This window comes from Hippocampus zosterae, chromosome 6 (assembly GCF_025434085.1).
Source record: "Hippocampus zosterae strain Florida chromosome 6, ASM2543408v3, whole genome shotgun sequence".
Taxonomy (NCBI): Eukaryota; Metazoa; Chordata; class Actinopteri; order Syngnathiformes; family Syngnathidae; genus Hippocampus; species Hippocampus zosterae.
This window is the reverse complement of record NC_067456.1, coordinates 22,368,712-22,395,347: the sequence shown is the minus strand read 5'-3', so window position 1 is coordinate 22,395,347 and position 26,636 is coordinate 22,368,712. Positions and strand designations below refer to the sequence as shown.

Below are 26,636 nucleotides of genomic sequence, written 5' to 3'. Positions count from 1 at the left end.
AGAGGGCACTCCACCCTTTTCCGACTGCGGACCATGGTTTCAGTTTGGAGGTGCTGATCCTCATCCCAACCGCTTCACACTCGGCTGCGAAACGCTCCAGTGAGAGTTGGAGAGTCCTGCTTGAAGGAGCCAACGGTACCACATCATCTGCAAAAAGCAGAGATGCAATACTGAGGCCACCAAAACGGACCCCGTCAACGCTTGGGCTGCGTATAGAAATTCTGTCCATAAAGGTGATGAACAGAATCGGCGACAAAGGGCAGCCTTGGCGGAGTCCAACCCTCACTGGAAACAATTCCGACTTATTGCCGGCAATGCGAACCTAACTCTGACATCGCCAGTATAGGGACCGAACAGCCCGTATCAGGGGGCTCGGTACCCCATACTCCCGAAGCACCCCCCACAAAACTCCCCGAGGGACACGGTCAAACGCCTTCTCCAAGTCCACAAAACACATGTAGACTGGTTGGGCGAATTCCCACATACCCTCGAGGACCCTGCTAAGGGTGGAGAGCTGGTCCACTGTTCCACAGCCGGGACGAAAACCACACTGCTCCTCCTCAATCTGAGGCTCGACTTCCTGACGGACCCTCCTCTCCAGCACCCCTGAATAGACCTTACCAGGGAGGCTGAGGAGTGTGATCCCTCTGTAGTTGGAACACACCATCCAGTCCCCCTTTTTAAAAAGAGGGACTACCACCCCGGTCTGCCAATCCAGAGGCACTCTCCCTGTTGACCATGCGATGTTGCAGAGGCGTGTCAACCAGGACAGCCCCACAGCATCCAGAGCCTTGAGGAACTCCGGGCGGATCTCATCCACCCCTGAGGCTTTGCCACCGAGGACCTTTTTAACCACATCGGTGACTTCAACCACAGAGATAGGGGAGCCCACCTCAGGATCCTCAGACTGTGCTTCCTCTGAGGAAGGCGTGTTGGTGGAGTTGAGGAGGTCTTCGAAGTACTCTGCCCATCGGTTCACAACGTCCCAAGTCGAAGTCAGCAGTGCCCCATCCCCACTGTACACAGTGTTAATGGTGCACTGCTCCCCCCCGCCCCCTCGCCCCCGAGACATCAGATGGTGGATCAGAATTTCCTCGAAGCCGTCCGGAAGTCGGCTTCCATGGCCTCACCGAACTCTTCCCACGCTCGGGTTTTTGCCTCAGCGACCACCGAAGCTGCGTTCCGCTTGGCCAGTCGGTACCCGTCAGCTGCCTCTGGGGTCCCACAGGCCATAAAGGCTCGATAGAACTCCTTCTTCAGCTTGACGGCATCCCTTACTGCTGGTGTCCACCAGCGAGTACGGGGGTTGCCGCCACGACAGGCACCAACCACCTTACGGCCACAACTCAGATTGGCCGCCTCAACAATAGAGGCACAGAACATGGTCCACTCGGACTCAATGTCCCCCGTCTCCCCCGGAACATGGGAAAAGCTCTGCCGGAGGTGGGAGTTGAAACTCTTTCTGACAGGGGATTCTGCCAGACTCTCCCAACAAACCCTCATGATACGTTTGGGTCTGCCAGGACGGACCGGCATCTTCCCCCACCATCGGAGCCTACTCACCACCAGGTGATGATCAGTTGACAGCTCCGCCCCTCTCTTCACCCAGGTGTCCAAAACATGCAGCCGCAAATCCGATGATACAACCACAAAGTCAATCATCGAACTGCGGTCGAGGGTGTCCTGGTGCCAAGTGCACATGTGGACACCCTTATGTTTGAACAAGGTGTTCGTTATGGACAATCCGTGACGAGCACAGAAGTCCAATAACAAAACACCACTCGAGTTCAGATCGGGGGGGCCGTTCCTCCCAATCATGCCCTTCCAGGTATCGCTGTCATTGCCCACATGAGCATTGAAGTCCCCCAGCAGAACAAGAGAGTCCCCAGAAGGAGTACTCTCCAGCACATCCTCCAAGGACTCCAAAAGGGGGGGGGGCGGATACGCTGAGCTGCTGTTTGGTGCATATGCACAAACAACGGTCAGGATCCGTCGCCCCCACCCTCTCGTTTACCGGTGTGAACCCCAATGTACAGGCACTGAGCCGGGGGGCAATGAATATGCCAACACCTGCTCTGCGCCTCTCACCATGAGCAACTCCAGAGTGGAAGAGAGTCCAACCCCTCTCGAGAGAACTGGTGCCAGAACCCAGGCTATGTTTGGAGGCAAGTCCGACTATATTCAGTCGGAACTTCTCTGCCTCGCACACCCACTCGGGCTCCTTCCCTGCCAGAGAGGTGACATTCCACGACCCTAGAGCTAGCTTCTACAGCCAAGGATCAGACCGCCAGGGTCCTCGCCTTTGGCTGCTGCCCAGCTCACACTGCACCCGACCCCTTTGGCCCCTCCCATGGGTGGTGAGCCCATGAGAAGGGGGACCCGCGTTGCCTCTTCGGGCTAAGCCTGGCTGGGCCTCATGGGTGTAGGCCCGCCCACCAGGCGCTCGCCAACGAGCCCCACCTCCAGGCCTGGCTCCAGAGGGGGGGCCCAGTGACCCGCGTCCGGGCAAGGGAAACTGAGATCCATTAATTTTACTCATCATAAGGGGTCTTTGAGCCGTGCTTCGTCTGGTCCCTCACCTAGAACCTGTTTGGCATGGGTGACTCTGCCAGGGGCATAAAGCCCCAGACAACTTAGCTCCTAGGATCATTGGGATACACAAACCCCTCCACCACGGTAAGGTGACGGCACACGGAGGGGACCCTGCTAACTACCGTATTATAAATAAAGTGTTCGCAGGCAAAACATAAATCTGAAACTGAGCCTAGATATTCAGTATTGTGTCTTTTTAAAATCATTAGCGGAAGAGGACACACACTGCTTTTGCTCACACAACCGATGTTCGCTTGTACGTCAGTAAAACTTTACTTCTTGTAGCCTTCAAGAGAGTCTTCTGGCCGCTGGGTTCGTGGCCTCGGCCTTTAGTTCAACAGTCAGCCCATTCGACTGAGACGCAGGGGCATCGCTGACATTTTATCCATGAAATATGTTGGCTCCAACAAAAGGCACCTGTGTGTCAGAGTCTAGAAGTACCTGTAAATAAAACTGTATTGTTGAGATCCAAAGACATACAGTGTAACACTATTTTCATGTTGCTGCCAAACATTTTCATTTGACAGCAGAAATAAAGGGAATTGTTCACTGTTCCAATACTTTTGAAATGTCTCATTCAAATGGTGGACATCAAGAGAAATTATCAAAAGAAAAAGGGAGCTACGCTTCCACTGTTGGTCCCTGTTTGATTAATGGAGCAGGACTGTACATATGGTGCTGTCATCTTCAAAACTGCTAAAGGACTGTACGCAATTTTAAGTGAGCCTAATGGAATCTACTAATGTGTATATTTATTTAGACTGCTGTGTCCTCTTCCGACCCACTCTGCCTCTTTACATGCCTCCCAGGTCCCTGAGGAGTGAGTCACCGGTCACTTTCAATAATGCAGCTCATCTAAGGGCTCAAGATGCTGCCGTATAGAGCCCTTCATCATGATGACATGTGGAATGGAGAAAAGAGACAGCAAGCTTTGGGTTCTGTTCCAATTAAACTGCAGCAGGAAAGTGACTTAATTGGCAGGTATACTTATGAGGGGCTGTCAGGAACGTTATTCAGGATTACCTCTTATACACATTATAGAAATCCAGCCATACTCTCTTGAAATGCTTTTACGGTCAGTTCAGTAGTAAAACACTCTCAAACAGAAAACAGATTCTTTTTTTTTCATATGCACACTGTACCAAAAGTGCAAAGCTATGATATAAACTAATGAAACGCTCTTTCAGAACATGGTTTTTTTCACTCACATACTCTTGTGAAATGCTCTCATACACGCAACTGAAATGCTGCCATACACACAAATGAATTTTGTTTGCTCACATACCCAAGCGAAAATTCTGTCATACACAAACTTTTTTTTTGGGGGGGGGGGGGAGGGGGGCGCTATCATTTGCATGCACCCATGATCCAAGCCACTTATCATCACAAGGGTCGCAGTTCATGCTGGAACCTGTCCCAGCTGTTTTCAGGCAGTAGGCGGGGGACACCTTGAACTAGTTGCCAGCCACTCGCAGGGCACACAAAGACATACAACAACCATTCGTGCTCACACTTACACCTAGGGACAATTTAGAGTGCCCAATTAACCTCCCCTAAATATTTTTGGAATGTGGGAGGAAACTGGAGAACCTGTAAGATTCCCCACCAGGCACAGGGAGAACATGCAAACTCCACACAGGAAGGCCTGCAATGGAAAACTGCACCGGCGAATGTGACACCCACTCGGGCACAGTGGCACCATCCACTTAGTGAAACACTTTCACATTCACGAGTGAAATGCACTCATAAACATATGACTTTTTTGGGGGGCTCACATGAAAATGAAACGCATGGTAAAAATAACATACTGACATATACACAACTGAAATGCTCCCCCATTGGATTGAATAAAATAGTGCAGGTTTACCTGCTTACTGGGGTTACATAAGATAAGATATCCTTTATTTGTCCTACACTGGGGAAATTTACAACATACATGTATGTATATATACATTTATACAAACATATGAATAATTTTAAGAATATATTTGACGCACACACTCTCCTAATTGGAGTCAGGTGATAGTGTGCTACATGACGAGTCCGTAGAGAAAGAGCAATGCAATATGAACATGCAGCGTGTCTGCACTTGGAGTTCAAAGGGTTGGCTGATGCTGTCGAATTTCACACGGCTCAGATTCTCTTCCCTGACGCCTGTAACTCCTCAATTAAGATTTTTTGCAGGCTTTTGGGCAGACATTGGTGAGGTGAACTCGTTTGAAGAAGTGAGCTTTATTTGAAAACACTGGAAGGTCTCCCATTTTAAGAGAAACGTAGCCTCTTGCAGAAACACACACAAGAGAAACGCTCGTGTACAAACATGAATGGAAAACAACTCGCACACACTCCTAAAACGCTCTCACGCAGAGCTCTGTTCGCTCAGACGAGTGCAACACGCATACATCCACTTGAGTTCTTGGGCAAAAACAAATCCAGTCATGTTTACAACGGCGTACGAGTCGTGTGTAAGAGAGCATTTCATGAGTGGATGTATTTAACTAGTGCATGTAAGTAAAACATGTACAGTATATATTTGTACAGTAAGAACAGCGTTCAGTCGTGTGTGGATGAGAGGTAATCCTTCATTGCAGTATGACCCTGACAGCCCATCATGCTGCATATTCTGCTCCTTGCCTCGGCTTTGCATCAATTGTACGGTTAGAATGTTGAATCATGAACTCTGTGTAGTCCAAAGCTAATGTTGGCATAACCGGGAAAAATAAAATCACTGTACTGCAAAGAGGGGGATTATGAGGTGGCAGTGTGCACAAAGACCGCAAGGCCACACAGGAAAATGGAATTTGCTTCCTGAAGGGATGCAATTTCTGATAAACTGAAGATTAAAATACTGGAGTAAATGGGAGAACAATAAAGTGGATCTCTGGTCAATACATAAGGTTTCATTATTAGTAGTACTACTAGTAGTAGTAGTGGAGGATTTTAAAGATTCTATTGACAACTACATGATGTAGAAACAAATACGGTGATCGAATAAGCAGTTGCAATGGTTTCATAAATGGTCCATACCGTATCTAATCAGCATTTCCTGTGTCTTGCGGTGACATAGGGCTACAAGTTGTTGCCTAAACGGACAGTGTTTGGTTGAAATGATGTGAGACTCTGTGGGACTTGGGTGTTGAGCACGCTCTCGAGAATGAAGAAAGAAAGAAGTGGGCTAATCTGGACTAATGTGTCACGGACGTCCCAACAGTTGTCCATCATATTTTCCCTTTTTCTTACTCTGTTTGTTTCTCTGTATGATTTTTGGACATGTTAAATTGTGTGTGTGTGTGTGTGTGTGTGTGTGTGTGTGCGTGTGTGTGTGTGTGTGTGTGTGTGTGTGTGTGTGTGTGTGTGTGTGTGTGAGTGTGAGTGTGCGTGGTTGTGTGTGTTTGATGAAATACTCAGAAGTAGAGCAATTTGAATCCGGGACAGTTGCCTTCATGTCTCCTTGACAAACATATTAGAATGACTGATGGCCAACCTCTTTGACACAGCTACTGATGCTTGTTGGGATCTCCTGATTCAAATTTAATACATCAAGTTTGGAATATAATTTTCATTTGAGCAGGATTTCATATTCATTTATTAAGTATTTAAGAAAACAAAAATACAAGGATGTGCCTCCCCTCCTTCCCTCCATAAAAAATGACATTTTAAAAGCAGTTATCTTAAAAACTACTAAGTCTAGCTCATTGAAATACAACAGTTCAGATGATTAACATGCTTTTTTTTTCCCCGAGACCGATTTAATTTGAATTCAATATGCCCACCGCCTGTGACACGCCACTCATCAATTCTTTTGTTAAGCGCTTGTGAAACACACTGTAGCATGACTCCCGTAAGATTATCGAGTGCAGAAGTGATTCTCTGCCACACTTGATCAATACTAGCAGAGAAAGAGAGAGACCGGTTTAAACAATACCGGTACATTAAATGAGGTTATTTAACCCCTTGAAGTTAATGATTTGCCAAAATCATTGACCTGCAAAATTAGGTCACATTTTTGGGACACCCTCGAACTGTACAAGAAAGATCCAGAACCAGTCCTGTCATATCGTAACACTACATATGATGATTGATTGATTGGTTGATTCATTAACTGTCAGTTGTTACTTTGTGTTACTTTTTCAGGTTTGAATTAAGAATGGATGGATATGACTACATATTATGGCTGGATGATTGTAGAAAAAAATAATCATCATTTTGATTGAGATTGAAATCACAATTATTAAAATTATGATTTATCGATTTTTGAAACGTAGTATGTATTCATCAATTAAAACTATCATCTCTGCCTCATGCCCATTCATCCCTGCACGTTGAACACTTTATTCTTGAACACTCTATCCTTTTTGTCAGGTTCAGAATGGCCTTGTAAATAGCACGTGAAATTCAATCCTCTTGCAGTTTCACTCGGATACATCCACGGCTTTGATGGATTGCATCGTTGCACACATCGTCGCTTTGAATAAGCATTACCCCTTTCTCGTTGTCATATTTATTTTGGCTTAAGATATTTTCACAACTCTTGGGCTAGTCTGGGATGTCAGGGATTGTAGGTCATGCCACGTCTTTGGAAATGTGTGTTTGTATGACAAAAAAAAGTCCTTGGATCTTTATATCCCTGAAATTTGAGAAAAGGAAAATTCCTGGAATCCTTGAAAACTCAACTTTAACCCTTTCCTGCAGCCTGTAACCTGATAACATGATAAGCTGTCCACTGTAGTAACCGCTGTCCCTGAAAGGGTTAAGTATAAATTGAAGGGATAAGGACAAAATTAATTAATGGAGCGCCGCTCAAGGAAATGCCAACTGAACACTACACTACACTTCACCCTGACTTATCTAGCGACAATCGGATGTCAGTAAAACATATTTAATAAAGCAGCGACATAGTTCACTTAACCAACAGGCAAGTTATAACATTGACTCGTTGACGTTGAACTCTCTTGCCGCTGCTCTATTTCTATGTTCAACTGCGTAACCCGATCGATCGCCTTAAATTTGAAATGTGCATCGTAAGCATGTCTCTAGCAAGAAGCCATTTTGGGGTTGACATATAACCTTAATGACCACACAAAAGGCGCATCGGATTTTAAGGCCCGCTGTGAACTTTTAAGAAAATGGAAGGATTTAGTTATGCCTTTTAGTGTGGAAAATACGGTACTAAAATGATAGCAATCAGGAAAAAAAAACAAATGCTGGTTGTTCTTGTGCATTTTGGCCTTTCCCAGTAAACTCCAACCAGGGTGTCACTAAACAGCTCCACCGGGGATGTCCAACTCTGGTCCTCGAGGGCCTCTGTCCAGTCTGTTTTCCATGTCTCTACCCTCCAACACACCCGGATTCAAATGATCATTTCATCAGCAAGCTCCGAGAGCCTGATAATGATGTTGGAGGAGGGAGACATGTAAAACATGCTTGATAGGAGCCCTCGAGCACCCGAGTTGGAAACCCCTGTCCTACACACTTGCTACACAAACAATATGGTGCATTCAGGGTGCTTTCACAATATCAGGAACTTGCAGACTACCCGTGCCGTTTAATTATTTGTCTTCAATTATGAAGTTTTGAAGATTGAGAGAAGCCAAAATCAAAATCATGGTTAATATTTTGATGAATCGTCCAGACCTACTATGAATGTGCGGCATTTTCTTAATCAAACATCCCAAAGTCAATTACAACTTTGTTGTGACAGACACATTTTATCCTTAAATGCTTTGACCAGTTAGTGTCCAGCTGTTTTATTCGAAATTACTCAAAACACGAAACAATGAAATGATTGACTTGATCTTTTAAAACTCCTGTATACTGAAGTACTGCATCCCTTTGTTTTGATGACAAGTGCTGTTTATTCTTAAATCCAATCGTGGTGCCCAGACTGACAAAGCCCTGTTTGTTCTAAGCCTCTTTTAATGAACACACTCCAACTCACCAGCAAATCACCATGACTTTTTCACCTGGGCTGAAAAAAGAAAAAAAAAGCAGCTTGGCTATGCAGCAATAAACGCTGGAGAGTGAACATTTGTGCTTTCAAAGAGTCATGCCTGAAGGCATCTTTTGTTTGCAGCCCACCTGTTTGCATAAGCTCCTCTCATTAGTATGTTTTTGTGTGTTTGTGTGTGCGAGTGTGTCTGCATTGGAGGCGTTGAAAAGAGTGGTCACCCAAAAATAAAGTTGAACACACACATATTGACTGAGGATGGATGGATGGATGGATGGATGGATGGATGGATGGATGGATAGATAGATAGATAGATAGATAGATAGATAGATAGATAGATAGATAGATAGATAGATAGATAGATAGATAGATAGATAGATAGATAGATAGATAGATAGATAGATAGATAGATAGATAGATAGATAGATAGATAGATAGATAGATAGATAGATAGATAGATAGATAGATAGATAGATAGATAGATAGATAGATAGATAGATAGATAGATAGATAGATAGATAGATAGATAGATAGATAGGTAGATAGATTAGTCCATATATTACATATTTTTCTCCTGGGCCCGGTGCAAAGCATGGCCATTACGATTTCACTTTGCGCAGAGGAAGCGAATAATTTTTGGGATTCCAGAAATGCAGACCAAAACTGAGGTTTTGGGAAGCAAAGTAGGTGAAAATTCCTCGACAGCGATGTGAAAGACTCATCAGCGGCTATCGCAAATGCTTAATTTCAGTTGTTGCCAAGGGTCGCACAAACACTAACTCGAGCACAAATTAGTCTATTAAAGCTGTGTCTCCACCCCTCACTAGCCTATAAACATATCCTGTTAGCTCGGTTAGCACAGAGAATGGTGGTTTTGCACTTAGGGACAGCATAAATTATTTTTTAAGATGTAGTAAACAATTTTTAAATTCTCCTTAATGTCTGTATGGTTATCTTGGGTGGATGCATATATAAAAATGCCCCAACCTGTCGTATTGAATTAGTCTTCCTTTGGTCACATGCATATCCCCTTTTGTGCAGGTCTGATGGCTCTCACTGTGGATCTGTTTTCAGGTTGCGGCATAATGGCAATGTGAGCAGAGGGACCCAGGTGTGTGTGTGTGGTGGTGGTGGTGATTTCTCTCCTTTTTGGAAAATCCACATGTTGGTGTAGTGTTGAAGGGAATATCTGTGTGGTTGAAGTCATCAGCTGTGATGAGGAAACCATCTGGGTGCGCTATTGCTCACTGATGGCTGAGTAGATTTCATAGAGTCAGTCGCTATTACTGTTGTTAGCAGTGTGGAGTATGTAAACCGCAACCAGCAATTTATTAGATTCCCTCAGAAGCTAGGAGGGTCGGCACTTAATGATGATAAACCTTGTCAGTAAGAACAGTGTTTGGACACAAGAGCGGTATTCTGGCACCAAGCATAGTAGGTAAACATACACTCCCTTTCTATGAGTCTTACCGCCCACTGCAGAGACTCAATAGCATGTTCGCACCATTAGTCCCTGCATGATGTCCCTATACAACGATTTTGTAAAAACAAATGAAGTCATCTTTCACTTCATGCTGCGCAGATCTCGGGCGATATCTATTCATTCATCGTCTAATTCACTTATCCTCACGAGGGTCGCGGGCATGCTGAAGCCTATCCCAGCTGTTTTCGGGCAGTAGGTAGGTTGCACCCTGAACTGATTGCCTATTGCAGGGTATACATAGACAAACAAACATTCACGCTCACACCTAAGGACAATTTAGAGTGTTCCGTCAACGTGCGAAAAAGCCATGCAAGTTTTTGGAATTTTGGAGGAAACCAGAGTACCTGGAGAAAATCTCCACAAGCTTGGGGAGAACATGCAAATTCAGGAAGGCCAGAGCAGGAATTGAACCCTGCACCTCTGCACTGTGAGATATGTGTGTTAACCAGTCCACTGTGGTTAGGCGCCATATGTGGTCAATTTCATTGTCCATTGAGGGAACAATAGCATGGCTGAGGGATGGTATCGTGAGTTGGTGGGCTGAAGGCCAGCCAAGCCTGAAAGCCTCCATGATTTACTTTGCGTTCTCATCCTCTGTCATGATTTCCGTCGCTTCCTCTACAAATATAATGCAGCAGGCAAGTCCAGTTATGTAGTAGGATGTAGAAGTCTCAAGCACCAGATAAGCTCTGTGACACCATGGTCAAGTTTGTTGTGCAACCTTAAATTGAAAATCCAAAAGGCAGTCACATAACTATATGTGATATCCGATAAGCAACATTGAGCATGAACTACTAAGACACAGACACACAGAAGTCATCAAGCCTCAAGACTCACTTGGCCAACTAAACTCTTAACCGGTGCTTTGCTCTGTGGGATAATGACTTGATTATTTTTGTTGTATTCCACACACTGACCCACTTTGTCATACTATCCTTAGTGTCAATTCACTGGAAGGCTGTGAAATCCTCCTGAGCCCCGAGGTGATGTATGGTCCTCCCGGTCTGGACCTATCCTGCCCAGTGGCCATGACCATGGCTCACTGTGCCGAGGTGGACTCTGAGAACTGGAACATCCAGCTCAGGAGGAGAACCCAGGGCAGTAAATGGGAGGTAAGAGCAGCAGGCAGACACCTGTCAAACAAAGTGCAAATGACATTTTACTCTACTTCACTTGTCTTTTCTCCACCATGTTTACATTATTCACTTTGTTGATGAATATCGCTGTAATCTTCCCCTCCATTGCAGTGGTGACATTCAAAATTCACATCTCCAAACAAGTAAATCGGTGACATAGAAATTCATCCATCCGTAGCCTTTTTAAATACATTTTTTATAGCATTTATGGCACTTACATTTTTGAAGGTGTTGAAATATTGTACATGCAGTATGAACAAATAGAATAACTGTAATGACACCAAAAAATATCACCAATATAGCGAGAATTCAAACCACAATAGACGTAACGGGGCTTTACTTCTTTTTTTTCCATATACAAGGGTGACCCAAAAAGATGCATACACATATTCGAAACTGAATCTGTACACTCTGGTATGATTTTGTTGCAAAATAGATCTCCTGGGAGAATATCTTCTGCTGATTTGTCCAAGGCATTTTTGGGGCAACTATAGCTAAAAACGATTATCCATAGGTTCACCTTTCACGTCCTGCAACAGAAAAGACATTCGTTAAAAAATTGATTTTTTATCGAATAAAATATGGGTATGCATCTTTTTGGGTCACCCTGTACAAAGCCTGTATTCATAAAATTAAAACAAAGTTGTCTGTTTCCAATGAGCATATTCTTATCTGTTATTGCTGAACAAAAGATATGTGGGCAGGGTCTGTTATTATTTACGTTGCCAAGATCGCTTGATTCTCTCCATCGAGAGTTCTGCTTATTCTATTGTGATCCTTCCGCATGACACATGCAGACAAGGGTAAATGCAGATAAATGAAGTGAGTTGTATCGGTTTCAGTATTCCTTTCCTCCATGTCCTTGTCCTTACATAGCCACATCACTTTTCAGAGAACCAAGGATTTCTCCTGAAAAGATATGCAGGGTAAACACAAATAAAGCAACAGCTGCTGGTGTTTTCATACCTCACAACCATAATGATATCTGGTTGGGTTTATTTCAGACAATGAAGTCCATCTGTTTTTGTGGCCCATACAACCGTGGTAAATAACTCCAGCAGCTGTGGGCATATTTTAAAAGTTTTTTTTTTCAAAGGTACACAACCAAGAGCCACACAATCTCATCTGAAGCAGAGTGTTTTAAAATTGTGCCTCATCGTACACGGCCCACATGTATTTTTTATCACCTGCAGCTCATGTCAGACCTGAGAAGTCAGCAGTTGTTTGGGGCACAGATGCCTTGAAATGAGCAGTCTGAGGCAACATCCCCAAATTTAGAGACGTACAGTCCCCGAGCTACTGTCCAGCGGGGGTGAAAATATTGATCTTCACACCACGCAATTTTGAAATCTTTGACAAATCTCCCCACAGCGTTAATAAAGGCCGTATGTCTGTGTTTCTGCCGCGTCTGTGTTTCTGTCCAGGTTTTCACATGTCTCACCATAAGTAACAACAATTTTTGAACTTAAATCTCACCCACATTTTTTTCTATACTAAGCCCACACAGCTAGTGAAGTGTTTGAAGTTGTAAACAATACTTTTCAGGACAGGGGTCAGTTCAACTGATCGATATTTCAATCTTATTTTCACAGAGAACAAGTCTGCGTTATGACTTCCAGAATCAAACGTGACAGGTGTTGTTTTAAGGAAAACAACACAATCAACATACATTGTATGTAACACATACATTTCAACACATTGTGCAAGATATCGCCAGAAGGGAGACAATTTACATTTAACTTTGGACAAGCCTTTGTAAAATGGAATAGCAAAATATTACTTTGTGGATCTGACAAAATCTGTTTGGAAAAAAACAAGAAAAATCATTGGAATGAGTTTCTAAAATTGTTGCTTTTTTAGGTCAAACACTGAAAGTGAGTTTTTTTTTCTTCTTCATAAAAAGAAGACTGCATGAAATGTATTTCATGTAATTCCATCCATTCTATTATCCATCCATTTTCCAAGCCGTTTTATCCTCACAAGGGTCGCGGGCGGTGCTGGAGCCTATTCCACTTGTCTTCGGGCAGTAGGCGGGGGACACCCTGAACCGGTTACCAGCCAATTGCAGGGCACACAGAGATGAACAACGATCCGCGCTCACACTCACACCAAGGGACAATTTTGAGTGTTCAATCAGCATACCATGCATGTTTTTGGAATGTGGGAGGAAACCGGAGTACCCGGAGAAAACCCACACAGGCACGGAAAGAACATGCAAACTCCACACAGGAAGGCCGGAGCTGGAATCGAACCCACAACCTCTGCACTGTAAGCTCGATGCACTAACCAGTCGACCACCGCTTTACATGTAATTGACAATTGACAAATGCATATTTTTTCCGCGCTTGCTCAGCTTCCGCTGGCATTTGAAAAGCACACATTTAAGGTTCAAAGAAGACTCGAAATTCTCCATAGGTTTGAATCTGACTTTGAATGGTCATTTGCTTATACTGTATGTGCCCGGCAATTGACTGGCGACCAGTCCATCATCAGCTGGCACAGGCTCCAACACCTTTGGGAATCTGAACAATGAGCTGCATGCAATAAAAGCTCCAGCTGGTCATGTGACGGGTGAATTATGTGCAAACGATTAAAGCCGAAGCTTTGTGTGAGATCGGATAGATCCTCCTTTCTGATCCCTGTGTCCACAGCGTGACATCAGGCCACATAAAGGTAATGTCATCGGAGGAGTAAAAGAACAATTATAGTCGGTAATAGGGAGGAAGAGGCACGGCTGCTGTCATTCAGTGGGGGGAATGGTAAGGAAATTACAATAGAGGGCATAAATTGCTGTTAGACAAGGAAAATATTGATTAGTGGATCAGGAAAGATCCTGCAAAACGAATTTAGACGTCAGCAAATCAGGCGGAAAAGCATGGTGTTATTTGCTGCCAGTGAGGCTGTGTTTTCCTGCAATACATCAACCCAGGGCACAGGCAATCTCTGCAACTCAGCTGATATTTTAACTTTTTTCTCAGAATCGCTCTGTTGTGAAAAATAACTTTGTTTGCCTTCGGTTCATCTTGCATATGCAAGACATATATTCCAACAATGTCAGAATGTTTTGACTTCTCCAAGTGAGGCTGTGTTTTATATTATTCTCGGTTAGGTCCTGTCGCATTTAATTCCACAAAGCCGCAACAGGGAAACTCTCGTTGTCTCGAATTATTTGGTTTTTAGCTGTAACCATCAGAAAGATGACAACTATGGAATGTAGTGAAAATAATGAGGAGAAAAATTTTGCCCGACTGTAATGTAAATGTACCGGTAAATAGGACAAAAAGTTTTAGCGAGCCACACATGGGTCAGAATAATGAATACCGCAGGTTTGCCCCTGGCTGTTGTGGTGGTTGTCAGCACTTAAAAGAGCTTGTTATTTAGAGGAAGGCTGCTTTCTCCATTGTCTGTTCTTGGTGCAAATATGATTTTCCAACGCAGAAATGGAGGCTGTATCGAATGTTTAAGAGCTACTGCATCACTTTCATGTGTCAACCTAAAGTGCTTGAGTCTTTGGCCACCTCAAGGCTTGATATTGCAAAGAGCACTTTTACAGCAGCCAGTTTGACATACAGGAGGAAGACAGAGTGAGCAGGAGTTTGCAAAAAATGCTAAATTGGTTTTCAAAAAACTTCTGTGGTGGATACGACAGCATATGATGATGTCGACTAGTCAGCTTGTGCTAATGCAAAAGGTCCACCCTTTTCATGTGACTTCCACTGTGTCTCTTCTTGGCTGTATTTTTACTTGAGCTCTCCATATTCAGGAAGGAAATGAATATGTAAATAAGTAACAAAAAGCTTCAGCCACAACAATGATGTTTTAGTTTTGGCAAAGATTATAATTCTCAATCTTAAAACAGCACGTTTGTGCTGTCGTTTCTCAGGTCCCAGTGACAAATGAATGACAAATTCATTTTTCTCAAGCATGCGTGGCCAATGTGTGCTGAAATAACTGAAGCGGGGGTGGGCAATTCATTTTTGAAAGGGGAGAAACGGGCCAACATGCAAACCAACAAATTCTAAACAAATTTATGAGCGTATAAGCGTATAATTGTAAGCTTACTAGTCTGCATGTGCGTGCATAAAATACAAGTGCAACTTTAAATATAAAAGCAGCACATGTTTGATAGTTTTTACTTGGACTTCACTTTACTGTGAAAGCGCATCAGAGACTGCAGGCTGTCCGGGTATAGCCCCTGGGCTCTACAATGCAGAGCTCATAACTAATATTTGCGTCAGGAGCATTCCTTGTGGTTTATTGGAACGTAGGGCAGAGAGTATTTTCATTTGTAATTTTGTTATTGAGTGTAATGTATTCATTCATTCATTTTCCGATCCGCTTATCCTCACAAGGGTCGCGGGGGGTGCTGGATCCTCTCCAAGCTGTCTTCGGGCAGTAGACGGGAAACAATCGCAGTCAATCGCAAGGCACACAGAGACAAACAACCATCCGCACTCACACTTAGGTACAATTTAGAGTGTTCAATCAACCTGCCATACATGTTTTTGGAATGTGGGAGGAAAGCGGCGTACCCAGAGAAAACCAACGCATGCCCGGGGAGAATATGCAAACTCCACACAGGGAGGCCAGAGATGGAATTGAACCTGGTACCTCTGCACCGTGAGGTCAACGCGCTAACCACTGGACCACGGGGTGGCCTTAGTGTAATGTATTCATGCTAATTGTGCCATATTTTTCAGACCTTAAGGTGGAAATTAAAATCCTTTCTCAAAAATCGACAGAAGACCTTTTAATCCAGTGTGCTTTATATATGTGTGGATGGATGTTGGCTTCTCAGTTTGTTGCCTTTAATTCAAATTCCTATCCGTTACGTTTCATTCTCATTCTTATCCGCATCTAACCTCTAGCAGGAGTCCGTTTTCGTTTTACTGGCTTTAGAACCACTTTTTGTTTCTGTGTCTAAGAATCATGGGGAAAATGTGGTCTTATTAGCCTAATGCTTCGGTCGCCGGTTAGAGTTTTTCTCGTGCCATATTTCCATGGTGACAAGGTGGGACAGGGGCATTCTGGAAAGTCTTCTTTTTTTTTCTACCACAGCCATCTTGGGTGGTTACACACTCGCTGCACACATTCATGCACAGCTGTTAACAGCAATCATTAACTTGTTTTATTATGGCATTTTCAAAGTCTTTTGACGACTCGCCAGCTGATTTACAACTGCGATAGCGGTGTAAAGTTCCTTTGTGTGGAGCAATCGGTCCCTACACACTGTCCATGGCTGATTTTTCAGCCAAGTGTGTCTTATCCCGACATTGTTTACTCCCTAGTGTTGATGACCTGCTCGGTGGCACACTGCCAGATGAAAGCTTACAAAACACTAGAGGCGTATAACTATTTTTTGAGCGGATGAATACCAAGTGTGAACTTTAAAATCCAGATGAGAAGAAGCAGTTTTAGGTGTTGAACGGGTAAGGAAATGGTATGCTTTACCTAACTTAGAAAATGATGACATGTTTTTGGTGATTCTCTCTGTGATTTCCCACTCATACTTTAACACTCCGTCCACCCATCTATTTTCAACACTGCTTTTGACACCAGATTTTGAACTGCAACATTGGAGAGAAGGTGGGGCAAGAGGTGTCCCTCATTTGATGGCATTTGAGGCAGTCTATGTGTTTTTGTTGTCAATATTGGGCCGATTGTACCGTTTTGTTGTTTTTTTTTCATGTAAATTTTAACAGTATGATTCCGATGTTATTGAAGATCCAACCCAGGACTCTTTCGTATGAATATAAATTTGGTTCTTATTCACTGTGCCTCAGGGGAAGGAGCTTGTGTTTGTAAATCCTTAGAGACAACATTACGCAGATGGCTTCAGGCGGTAGACCGGAACAGGAAGGGTGTGTTCTGCATTTGGTCTCCGTATGACTTTGGGAGTTGTCCTGAAGAATAATAGAGAGTTGGATTGTTACCTGTTCCTTACTTCACTGTTCATTTCAATAAGAAACCAACATAACGGGTGATGATGATGAGACAGCAGACAGGACAAAATTACAAAATTAAGAGTGACTAGTAACATTCACTGCCTGTATTAGGTGTTTTGTCTATTCCATCAGTTGAAACATCCAGCTCAAGAGAAATTCCGACAAAAGTGGTTATTACGACATTTCAAAATGGGGGATCTAACCAAGTCGTGCACTACAAAACTCTGAGACTGTGGTATTATGTTCAAGACGGGTTATGTTAATATACGCCACAATCAGGGGAAATTCCGAAGTGCTTGTTGAAAGACACATTTTATGAAAACGGGGTGTTATCAGAAGACTTCTTTTTACGACTCAGAAATATTTATTTTTGAACCGGTGTAATTTTGGACATCGTTGTTGGTCAGTCTGTTTTAAACGTTCACTGTATATACAAGTTGATAAAAGCTTTTGTTTGTTTTCCTTGACTATTTTGTTTTTAAGTTATATACTCGCCTCCAATGACAGCCACCCTTTCTCTCCGAAAACATTTTGGATATAGCAGTAAGATATGTCTTGTTTTATACATTCATTGTAGAGTTTTCAATTTCACAAGGTCAAACAATTTTAAAACGTTATATCGTAGAAGCAATGCATTTGTGTGCTGAAGGTATCCACCATTATAGATTGCTCTCATTGCTCTTTTTTTTCCAATATAAACAGACGTCCTTCTCAGAGAATTTTGTTACTTCTTCAAGAAGTTGTAATGTTTAGTTCTGAGCTTAGTGATCGAATGCAGAGGTACACCATTTGGTAGGTTAAGTTATCTGGTGTTTTCATAATAACAATAATAATATTTATAATAATAATCCATCCATTTTCTACCGCTTATCCGGGGTCAGGTCACGGGGGCAGCAGCTATAGCGGGGAAGCGCAGACTTCCCTCTCCCCAGCCACTTCTTCTAGCTCTGTGACATAGTCTCTGCAGCATGTCCTGGGTCGTCCCCGGGGGCTCTTGCCAGTGGGACGTACCCAAAACACCTCACCAGGGAGGCATCCTAATCAGATGCCCGAGCCACCTCATCTGGCTCCTCTCGATGTGGAGGAGAAGCATCTCAACTCCGAGCCCCTCCCAGATGACCGAGCTTCTCACCTTTTCTCTCAGGGAGAGCCCGGACACCCTGTGGAGAAAACTCATTTCGGCCACTTATATCCGCGATCTCTTTGTTTTGGTCACGACCTATAGCTTGTGACCAATAATAATAATAATAATAATAATCCATCCATCCATCCATTTTCTGAACTGCTTAATCCTCACTAGGGTCGCGGGGGGTGCTGGAGCCTATCCCAGCCGTCTTCGGGCAGTAGGCGGGGGACACCCTGGATCAGTTGCCAGCCAATCGCAGGGCACACAGAGACGAACAACCATCCACGCTCACAATCACACCTAGGAACAATTTAGAGCGTCCAATCAGCCTGCCATGCATGTTTTTGGAATGTGGGAGGAAACCGGAGCACCCGGAGAAAACCCACGCAGGCCCGGGGAGAACAACTCCACACAGGGAGGCCGGAGCTGGAATCGAACCCGGTACCTCTGCACTGTGAAGCCGACGTGCTAACCACTGGACTACCGCGCCACCATAATAATAATAATAATAATAATAATAATAATAATAATAATAATAATAATACAACTCTGCATAGTTTTGTCTTTAGGGAAACTTCATGATAGCAAGCGCCTGATAAAATGATACCTCATAAAAAGCATGACTTTGGAAATGAGGTCAGTCACCAGCACCAAATGATAGAAGTTTGTTGTCATGCACAGTGGCTGCGAGTAAGACTGTGGATGGCTCAATGCTCCTCTTTTTTTTTTTTTTTTTTTTTACAAGTGAAAAAAAGGATGCTCCTAGGGCATCAGTCCAGAGAACATTATTTTTTCCCATTGCACCTATTCAGTCATATCATCACACATATTTCAAGGATTGTTTCGGTCTTATAAAACATTTGATGGTTAATTTTTTTTGTAGATGAGGAGGGTAGCTAGGATTAAAATGCACAAAGCGGTTCGTTCCTCGAAATAAGCAGTTCAAATTTTGCATTTTGCACCTCTGACAAATTGAAACGTTTTATGTGGCAAACACAGAGCTGCCAAATGTCACAGAAATCACTGAACACTAACTTGCTAAATGCTAGTTTGAAGTTGAAATTGATATTTGTTAGTAATTACCCCACTCTAATGTTTCTAGACAATAAAATACAATGTGCTGCTTGGCACAATGTGATTGTAATGTGAATTGATATATTGAAAAAAGGAAAACAATTAGTTGTTTGTTAATCAGTTAAATGTCTTCAGTAAAAATATTCTTTTCCTAATACATAATTATTCTCGAGAATTTTCAGTAGGATAGTAAAATAGTGACATATCCGATACCTGCAGCCCTACATTCAACCCCCACATAATTTTGTCATATTTTTACTGTTTAATTCAACCGATGTTTCAGGTCTCTGAGATTATCCTGCTAAAAAAATGCTCCTCAAATTTAGTCATTTGCTCCTCAAATTAAGTAATTGATTAGCAAAATTGCCCCTCAGAGGAAAACAGTTAATTTGAGCCTTGCTGTTTTACTCAAACAATCTTTTATTTTCCTGTGATTTTCTTGTAATTGCAGAGTCAATAACTTCCATGATCATTTGAAATGCAGTTTGGTTCATTTGTGACATCTTAGGCTATTTTGATGTTTGTTCGCTTCCAACACCTTAAAACAAATGTTGGGTGTATTGTAACGTTGGAACGGAAGTGAGGAGGAAAGATCGGCATCGACAATTTCTTCTCTCTGGTTGGAAATAATGAAGTGCTGCTTAGAATGCAGCTTTCTCATAAATAAAACATTATGTTTCTCAAAATGACTATTTTGTGTTAGGCTATGTTCAAACATCTTTACTAGAGGAGGAAGTGGGGTTTTTTTTTGTTCCCCAGAGATTAGACACCAACTGGGTGGATTTTTTTTTGTGATTTGACCAATTTGACCCGTTTCAGTTTTTGCGGTGACCAAAGCACTAGATATCCTTTCTTTTTCTTCATGAAATTTAGTGACTTTTCCTCATCTAGGGTCATGAACTGGTGTGTAAAATCTGGACACTCTGATGTGTAGTGGGATGTCTGTGCACAGTTTGAAAACAAATATGATGTTGTGGGTCATTTTGACCCAGACACTTTAATGTGGGCAAGCAGCTTTTCAGATCCAAAAGAAACAGTACTTTGTTTTGACTGTTCAGTGTCTGCCAGATACCCAGCCAGGTATGTGTAGAGGAGGAACTTTCTCTCATTTGACTCGTCACTCTTCTCATGTCATTTCTTTGACCAACAGACCAAAAATGAGCTCCAGAAAATTTACAGCTGAATAAGCTTCATCACAGAGTTTGAACTGAGATAGTGATGCAGAGGAAGCGATTTCAGAGACAGGACTTTTCTGGCACGTATGGCATCAAAATGTGGGCAGCCTGTGATGCAATATCTAGTTTTGCATGGAATATGCAAGTGCATACTGGAAAGCGGCTGCCCGGTAGTCCAGTGGTTAGCATGTGGACTTCACAGTGCAGAGGTCCCGGGTTCAATTCCAGCTCCGGCCTCCCTGTGTGGAGTTTGCATGTTCTCCCCGGGCCTGGGTGGGTTTTCTCCGGGTACTCCGGTTTCCTCCCACATTCCAAAAACATGCATGGCAGGCTGATTGAACGCTCTAAATTGTCCCTAGGTGTGAATGTGAGCGTGGATGGTTGTTCGCCTCTGTGTGCCCTGCGATTGGCTGGCAACCGGTTCAGGGTGTTGCCCGCCTAACTGCCCAATGACTGCTGGGACAGGCTCCAGTGCGCCTTGTGAGGATAAGCGGATCAGAAAATGGATGGATGGATGTTGTTCTTTGAATTAAAACAAAATATCAATGTAAGCGTGTTAAAGGATTTTTATAAAAGCAGCCTCGGTATATTGAAGGATAAAAATGCATGTTTTGGTTTATTGCTGAAAACCGTATGTAACATGGATTCATGTGTCTATTTTAGAATGATTTGACTCATGATTAATGTGGCAATATGTTGGGCATCCATCGGCATGGTTACAACAGCCGAGGATGGAGTACCAAAGCTCTTAGTCTACCACTGAGCCCTGCCGTCGCTGAAAATGAAAGGGATGTTGCAATCGCTGGGATCATTCAGAGGACTTCATAAGAGGTTCAAACCGACAATGTTCTCTTCTTGTGCTCTAGGAGGTGATGTTGGTGGAGGATGAATCCACTTCTTGTTACTGCCTCATGGAATCCACAAGCTGCCACCTGCTGCTCAGCCAGCCAGGTTCATACGCCCTGGTGGGTGAACCCCTCACGCAGGCTGCCATCAAGAGGTTGAAGCTGGCTGTGTTTGGCAACATGGAGGGAGCTTCCATGAGCTACAGCCTGCGGGTGTACTGCGTCGATGATACGCCACATGCCTTTCAGGTAGGGCAAACAAACACTTTTATTGCCCACATCCATCAAACAAAGAACTGGTAGAAACCATTTGGGAAAGATGATGTTCAGAGCCATCTCACTGAGTGGTGCTGTTTACGAGCAGTTACTTTTCACATTTGCAAATCAGCCAGCACCTGCCCTATTAATTTTCCGAATAGACGTCGATTGGAACCTTCTTTTTGTCTAGCAGCCACAACTGTGTCAGTTTAAAAATTGTAATCCAGATGCCTTAAAATGGGAGCTTTCTAGAAAAAAAACTGTCGTATTTATAAATTCCCCAAATGAAATGATGTAGCAATAATGACTACCACAATACATGCTGTGTTTAATACGGTATTAATAACGGTCAAATTGGTCTAGCATTCCTATTTATTTATATAGAGGCAATTGAATGAAGGCATTGAATTGAAAAAGTAACGACTCAAACTTCTGTTTGGCATCCTTTTTCATAATCCAATATTCGATTTGATTTGAATAAATCCCAGAGTAAAATAAGGTTGATTTAAAAAAAAAGACCCTAGTCAAAGGGAAACCACTGGGTCTTTCTAGAAAGGCGCCTGGATCCGGACCTCTGTGCTCCAGGGCTGGCAATATGTAGGGGCCATTCCCTCTCAAACAAATGCAACCCCCCCCCCCCACCCCCACCCAACCACCACATCAAATCCTCACGAGATTCTTCAATTCTCTTTCCCCTTCGGTCCATGCTTTTTGCTGGCTGAGCTTCTGTTTGCAGAAAGACTCCCCCACCACTGAACACCCATTCACTGTTTAATATGCAAATGAGCCTACAAAAAGCCAGACTTCTCTGCTCTGTTCAATGTGCTTTGGTAATTTACAACATGAGATACTTAATAAGTAACAAGCAAGAAAAAAAAACCCAAAATGTGTGCACACACTGGAGAGGATGGTGTGCAATTCTCCAATAAAATACAATTCCATATGTATCTTGATACGTGTGATGAAATACAAGGACGGTTCATTTTAAAGTGGAATTATTTGATTCAGTTCGATTCAGTGGGATTCAGATTTGAATCAGTGTGGTATGGCTCAATACAGGAGGGTATGATGTTCTGTGTTTCTTGAACGGATTTGTCAGGACTATCAATGTGGCCTTTCCCATTTAAGCGATTGTACATCCCCAAAAAAAGATGATTCCATACAGATCTCGATGCATTTTGAAGCGGAATGATGCAATTCGTTTAAGTGCACCCATATCTTGTTGATTCAAAACGGTTTTCGTGACACACCAAATATATAGCATCTATTCTTCTGCCAACCGGGGTTTTGCAGTTATGTAGATTGCACGCTGAACTGAGAAATTGTTCCACTGATTGTGTTACAGCTAGACATTTTTGACACGGAGACAAAGGTCTCAGTACTATAATCAGTGACAGTCAAATGTAGATCGATACTTAGTTATCATGTTTAATTTGATTTGTCTATCGGCAACCCAGATTAGAGATGATTTAAGCATTGAGATCCCCTAAGCGAACATCTGGGAAATCAGGTTCCACATGATCCCTTGAGAGACTTCACTAAACAGGATAGCTCAGCCCTGAGACTCATTCTTCCTCGCGACCACCATTCTGTCATATCACAGCCGTCAGTAGCAGCTGGCTTCCTGAATTTGGTTTATGCCTTCCGAGCAGATGCCAGACGAGTGTGCATCCCTTGGCTTCTTGTCTGCCTAACGCCACGTCTCTGTTGTGTGTTTCTTGAGCTGCAGTAATCACAAACTGCTTTCTGGTTCTGCACAAAGCCTGATTTAATACAAACATCTCTGAGGGTTTTTTTTTATTTCCGAAGATGTGATGAATAAAGGCTGATACCTTGCATAGCGAGGCTACGCTATTCAGACTGTATGAGGGAAAAAAAACACGACGGGCCATTAAAGGTAAACCTTATACTCAAAGCACCTTCTAGTGCAGAAATACGGTAGCTGCTCTACCTTCTGTAACCATATTGTCAGATGCGCCAGGGGCCTGTCAAAGAAAACACCCTCGAATCCGTCTGAACACCCAGCATGGTGCAGCTCAGTCTGCTAAACTCCCAAACATGGTAAATTAGGCTTGCACCGAAATGAAACGTTTTTACACCCAAGCACACATTTTCCATTAAAGCAAAATTTTAATTTTCTGGTGACATTTTGACAATTTCAGATCTGTATAAGTAGGCTAATCACCTGTCAAAGTTTACAGGATGCTTTCCAACGAAAAACACAGAAAATCAGCAATGCAGTGGGCATTCACAAATGCAGATAGGTAGCAAATGAGACACCCTATGTTTGCTTTGCTCACACTTTTCTTGTCGTTTCCATTCCCAGTGAAATGACAATATGCAATTTGCCTCAAGCACATTCTTCAAAACAAATACACTCTTCCTGGATGTGCCATCGTGTTCATGTACAGGCTCTCAATCAGAGTGACCTCACATCAGTTACACTTGTGTTTGCAATCATTGAAATGCTCGAGGAGAGACAGGCCAGACATGAAACCATCCCACTGGGACACTCAACGATGATAAATAATCACCTGCAGGCAACAGCAGACGTACTCTGTCATCATCACAAATTCAATTTGGGAGACAGACCCGTGCCATTGACAAACGCGCAAAAATGTTTCAACACCATCGAATACAAGCATCATTCCGCTGTGATGAGTTGTGGAAAGGAGAGCACAAGTTGCAAGTTGGAGGATTCGTTAATGTGGAGACCAAGTCCGTCGCTCGTCAACAACACACTTTAAGGCAATACTGTAAGTGGAATTGAGCAACAAAAGAGTTAGCAACGGGTATCTGTACTGCTATGCAAAATGCTTTGTTTCCTATTTTCTGTTGCCGTCATTTTACTCGCTGATACTTTCTTTTTTAACACTCTTTCTTCTTTTGCTCTTCCCTTCCCCATTGCCACCCAGGGAGTGGTGGCAGCAGAGAAGAGCAGAGGGGGTCAGCTCCTCGAGGAGCCAAAGATGTTGCCTTTTCGAGCAAACACCTTCAGCCTGCAGGTGTCTATTCACGATGTCCCCCAGTTCTTGTGGAGCATTAAGCCCTTTACCACCTGTCAGGTAATGGTCAATGTAATTCACACGCTCTTCTCCCCAAACATGCCTGATTAATATTCATAAAAGTGCAAACGGCACGATATGCTTATCGACACTATAACAAATTGTATACTGTATTATTTCCCAACCTTCAGTGCACAGACACATTTTAGATTTGAAAAAAAAAAAAAAAGGATGAAAACCGACAGTAAACGGGTTAAGGTCCATTTCTGTCTGGGTGAGGCAGAACATGAGACTCGCTGTGGTTGAACCAAATGCAAGAGTGCAGAAATTAGTCTTAAATGGAGATTGGAAAAAAATAAAATTCTACCGATGTCATCACTAATTTCCTCCTTCAATCTGTGTACGGACAGTGCTCAACAAATTAAATGTGACCATCTGTCTTAAAAACACAATAGTAACAATAATGATAATAATAATAATTATTATAATTATAAAGCTAAAATAATAATGTTACATTTTTTTCCCCAAAAACTTCCATTTTACTGATCTCTCAATGGTTTAACGTATTTTACTGGTCGTGTTTTTCTTCTCAAATTTCAGGCAGCTCATTTGTCTTCTGAGAAAAGTCCGAAATCATATTATTATTATCATTAAAATAATTTAATAAAAATATGCCTGCTAAGTCATGTCTTTCTGTTAAGAAAATCAATTATGACAATTAAACATATGAATCAAGAAACAATGAGAATAAACAATATTTCCGTTTTTTGCTCAGCAGTATGTTGGAATGTGTTATTTAATAGATACTCCATAAAATAGTAGCAATATTTTTTGCATTAAAAATATCTGGTTAAACATCTTCTATGAGCAGTAGACAGTATTGTTTTGTCGAGTGGCAGAGTTTTACTTTGCAAAATGTATCATTTAAAAATGTGATGAGTGATCAAAATATGCCTCAGATGACCGCCTTCACTGGCGAGGTCTGATCCGACTGTCTTTTATGCACATTTTCCCTCAGACTCATCTTTTTGTCAGCAATGAACAGCAGATGCGAGTTCCTGCTGTCTTTCCCTGAGTGTAATCAAAATCGGTGCCATCAAAAGCAAACAATGGAAGGAATGAAAGGGAACAAAACTGAACAGCATAAAGACTTGACAGCATTAACATGCTGTTTAAACAACAAACGATGGTCGGTGGAGAGTGACTACAGTGTTTCCTGACTACCACTGATGTGCATTTGAGCAAGCACCCACCTCTTAAATTTGAGGGCAATATTACATTGATTTGTGCATTTTTTAATGCTATCCAAGTAAAAATACAGTGGCAAGTAGTAGCTGACTGGGTTAGTTGCTGTCACTGGATGGGATTTAATAATAATAATAATAATAATAATACATTTTATTTATAAGCGCCTTTCAAGACACCCAAGGACACTTTACAATAACAAAAAACACTTTTATGTGCAAAATTGTATCTGACTGCTGTCTCAACCTGAGTTGAGTTTGTAAACAGCTGACCCAAACAAATAGAATATTTTCCACACTACAAGGTGCACCTAAAAGCCTTCCATTTTCTTAAAAGCTCAGAGCACGCCTTAAAATCCGATGCGCCTTGTGTATGGTCATTACGTTAATATTTCGACCCCAAAAATGGCTCCTTGCTACAGACATGCTTACAACGCAGAGTTCGAACTTAAGGCGATCTGTTTCGCAGTTGAACACGGAAGAGCTTGAAGAGCTGTTGGTTAAGTAAACTGTGTCGCTGCTTGATTAAATACGTTTTACTGACATCTGATCGTCGTTATATAAATCAGGGTGTAGTGTAGTGTAGTGTTGTGGACATTTCCTTGAGCGTACCTCCATCTAGTGGATGCATTGTACATTGCATCTTATGATGTCCAATATCTGGGGAAAAAAATACAAAATAGGCCATTCATTGACGGTGCGCCTCATAATCCAGTGCTCCTTTTAGTGTGGAAAATGCGGTACGGCAAATGAGTTTTTCAAAATGTTGATGATTGTTAAGGCCACTGCCTTCAGGACATTGCTTG

At 42.7% G+C, this 26,636-nt stretch overlaps 2 protein-coding genes across 4 annotated transcripts in view; one reads left to right on the top strand and one right to left on the bottom strand.

Annotated features, from left to right (window-relative positions):
• The window catches only part of LOC127602307 (golgin subfamily A member 7-like), a 362,070-nt gene that overhangs the window by 213,196 nt on the left and 122,238 nt on the right, over positions 1 to 26,636 (bottom strand). The window lies entirely within an intron of this gene.
• The window catches only part of unc5db (unc-5 netrin receptor Db), a 293,387-nt gene that overhangs the window by 245,367 nt on the left and 21,384 nt on the right, over positions 1 to 26,636 (top strand). For both annotated transcript variants that reach the window (XM_052068215.1, XM_052068214.1), the window contains 3 exons: positions 10,963 to 11,134; positions 21,345 to 21,572; positions 24,497 to 24,646. In XM_052068215.1, the coding sequence (XP_051924175.1) occupies positions 10,963 to 11,134; positions 21,345 to 21,572; positions 24,497 to 24,646 (550 nt within the window). The remainder of the gene's footprint in view (positions 1 to 10,962; positions 11,135 to 21,344; positions 21,573 to 24,496; positions 24,647 to 26,636) is intronic.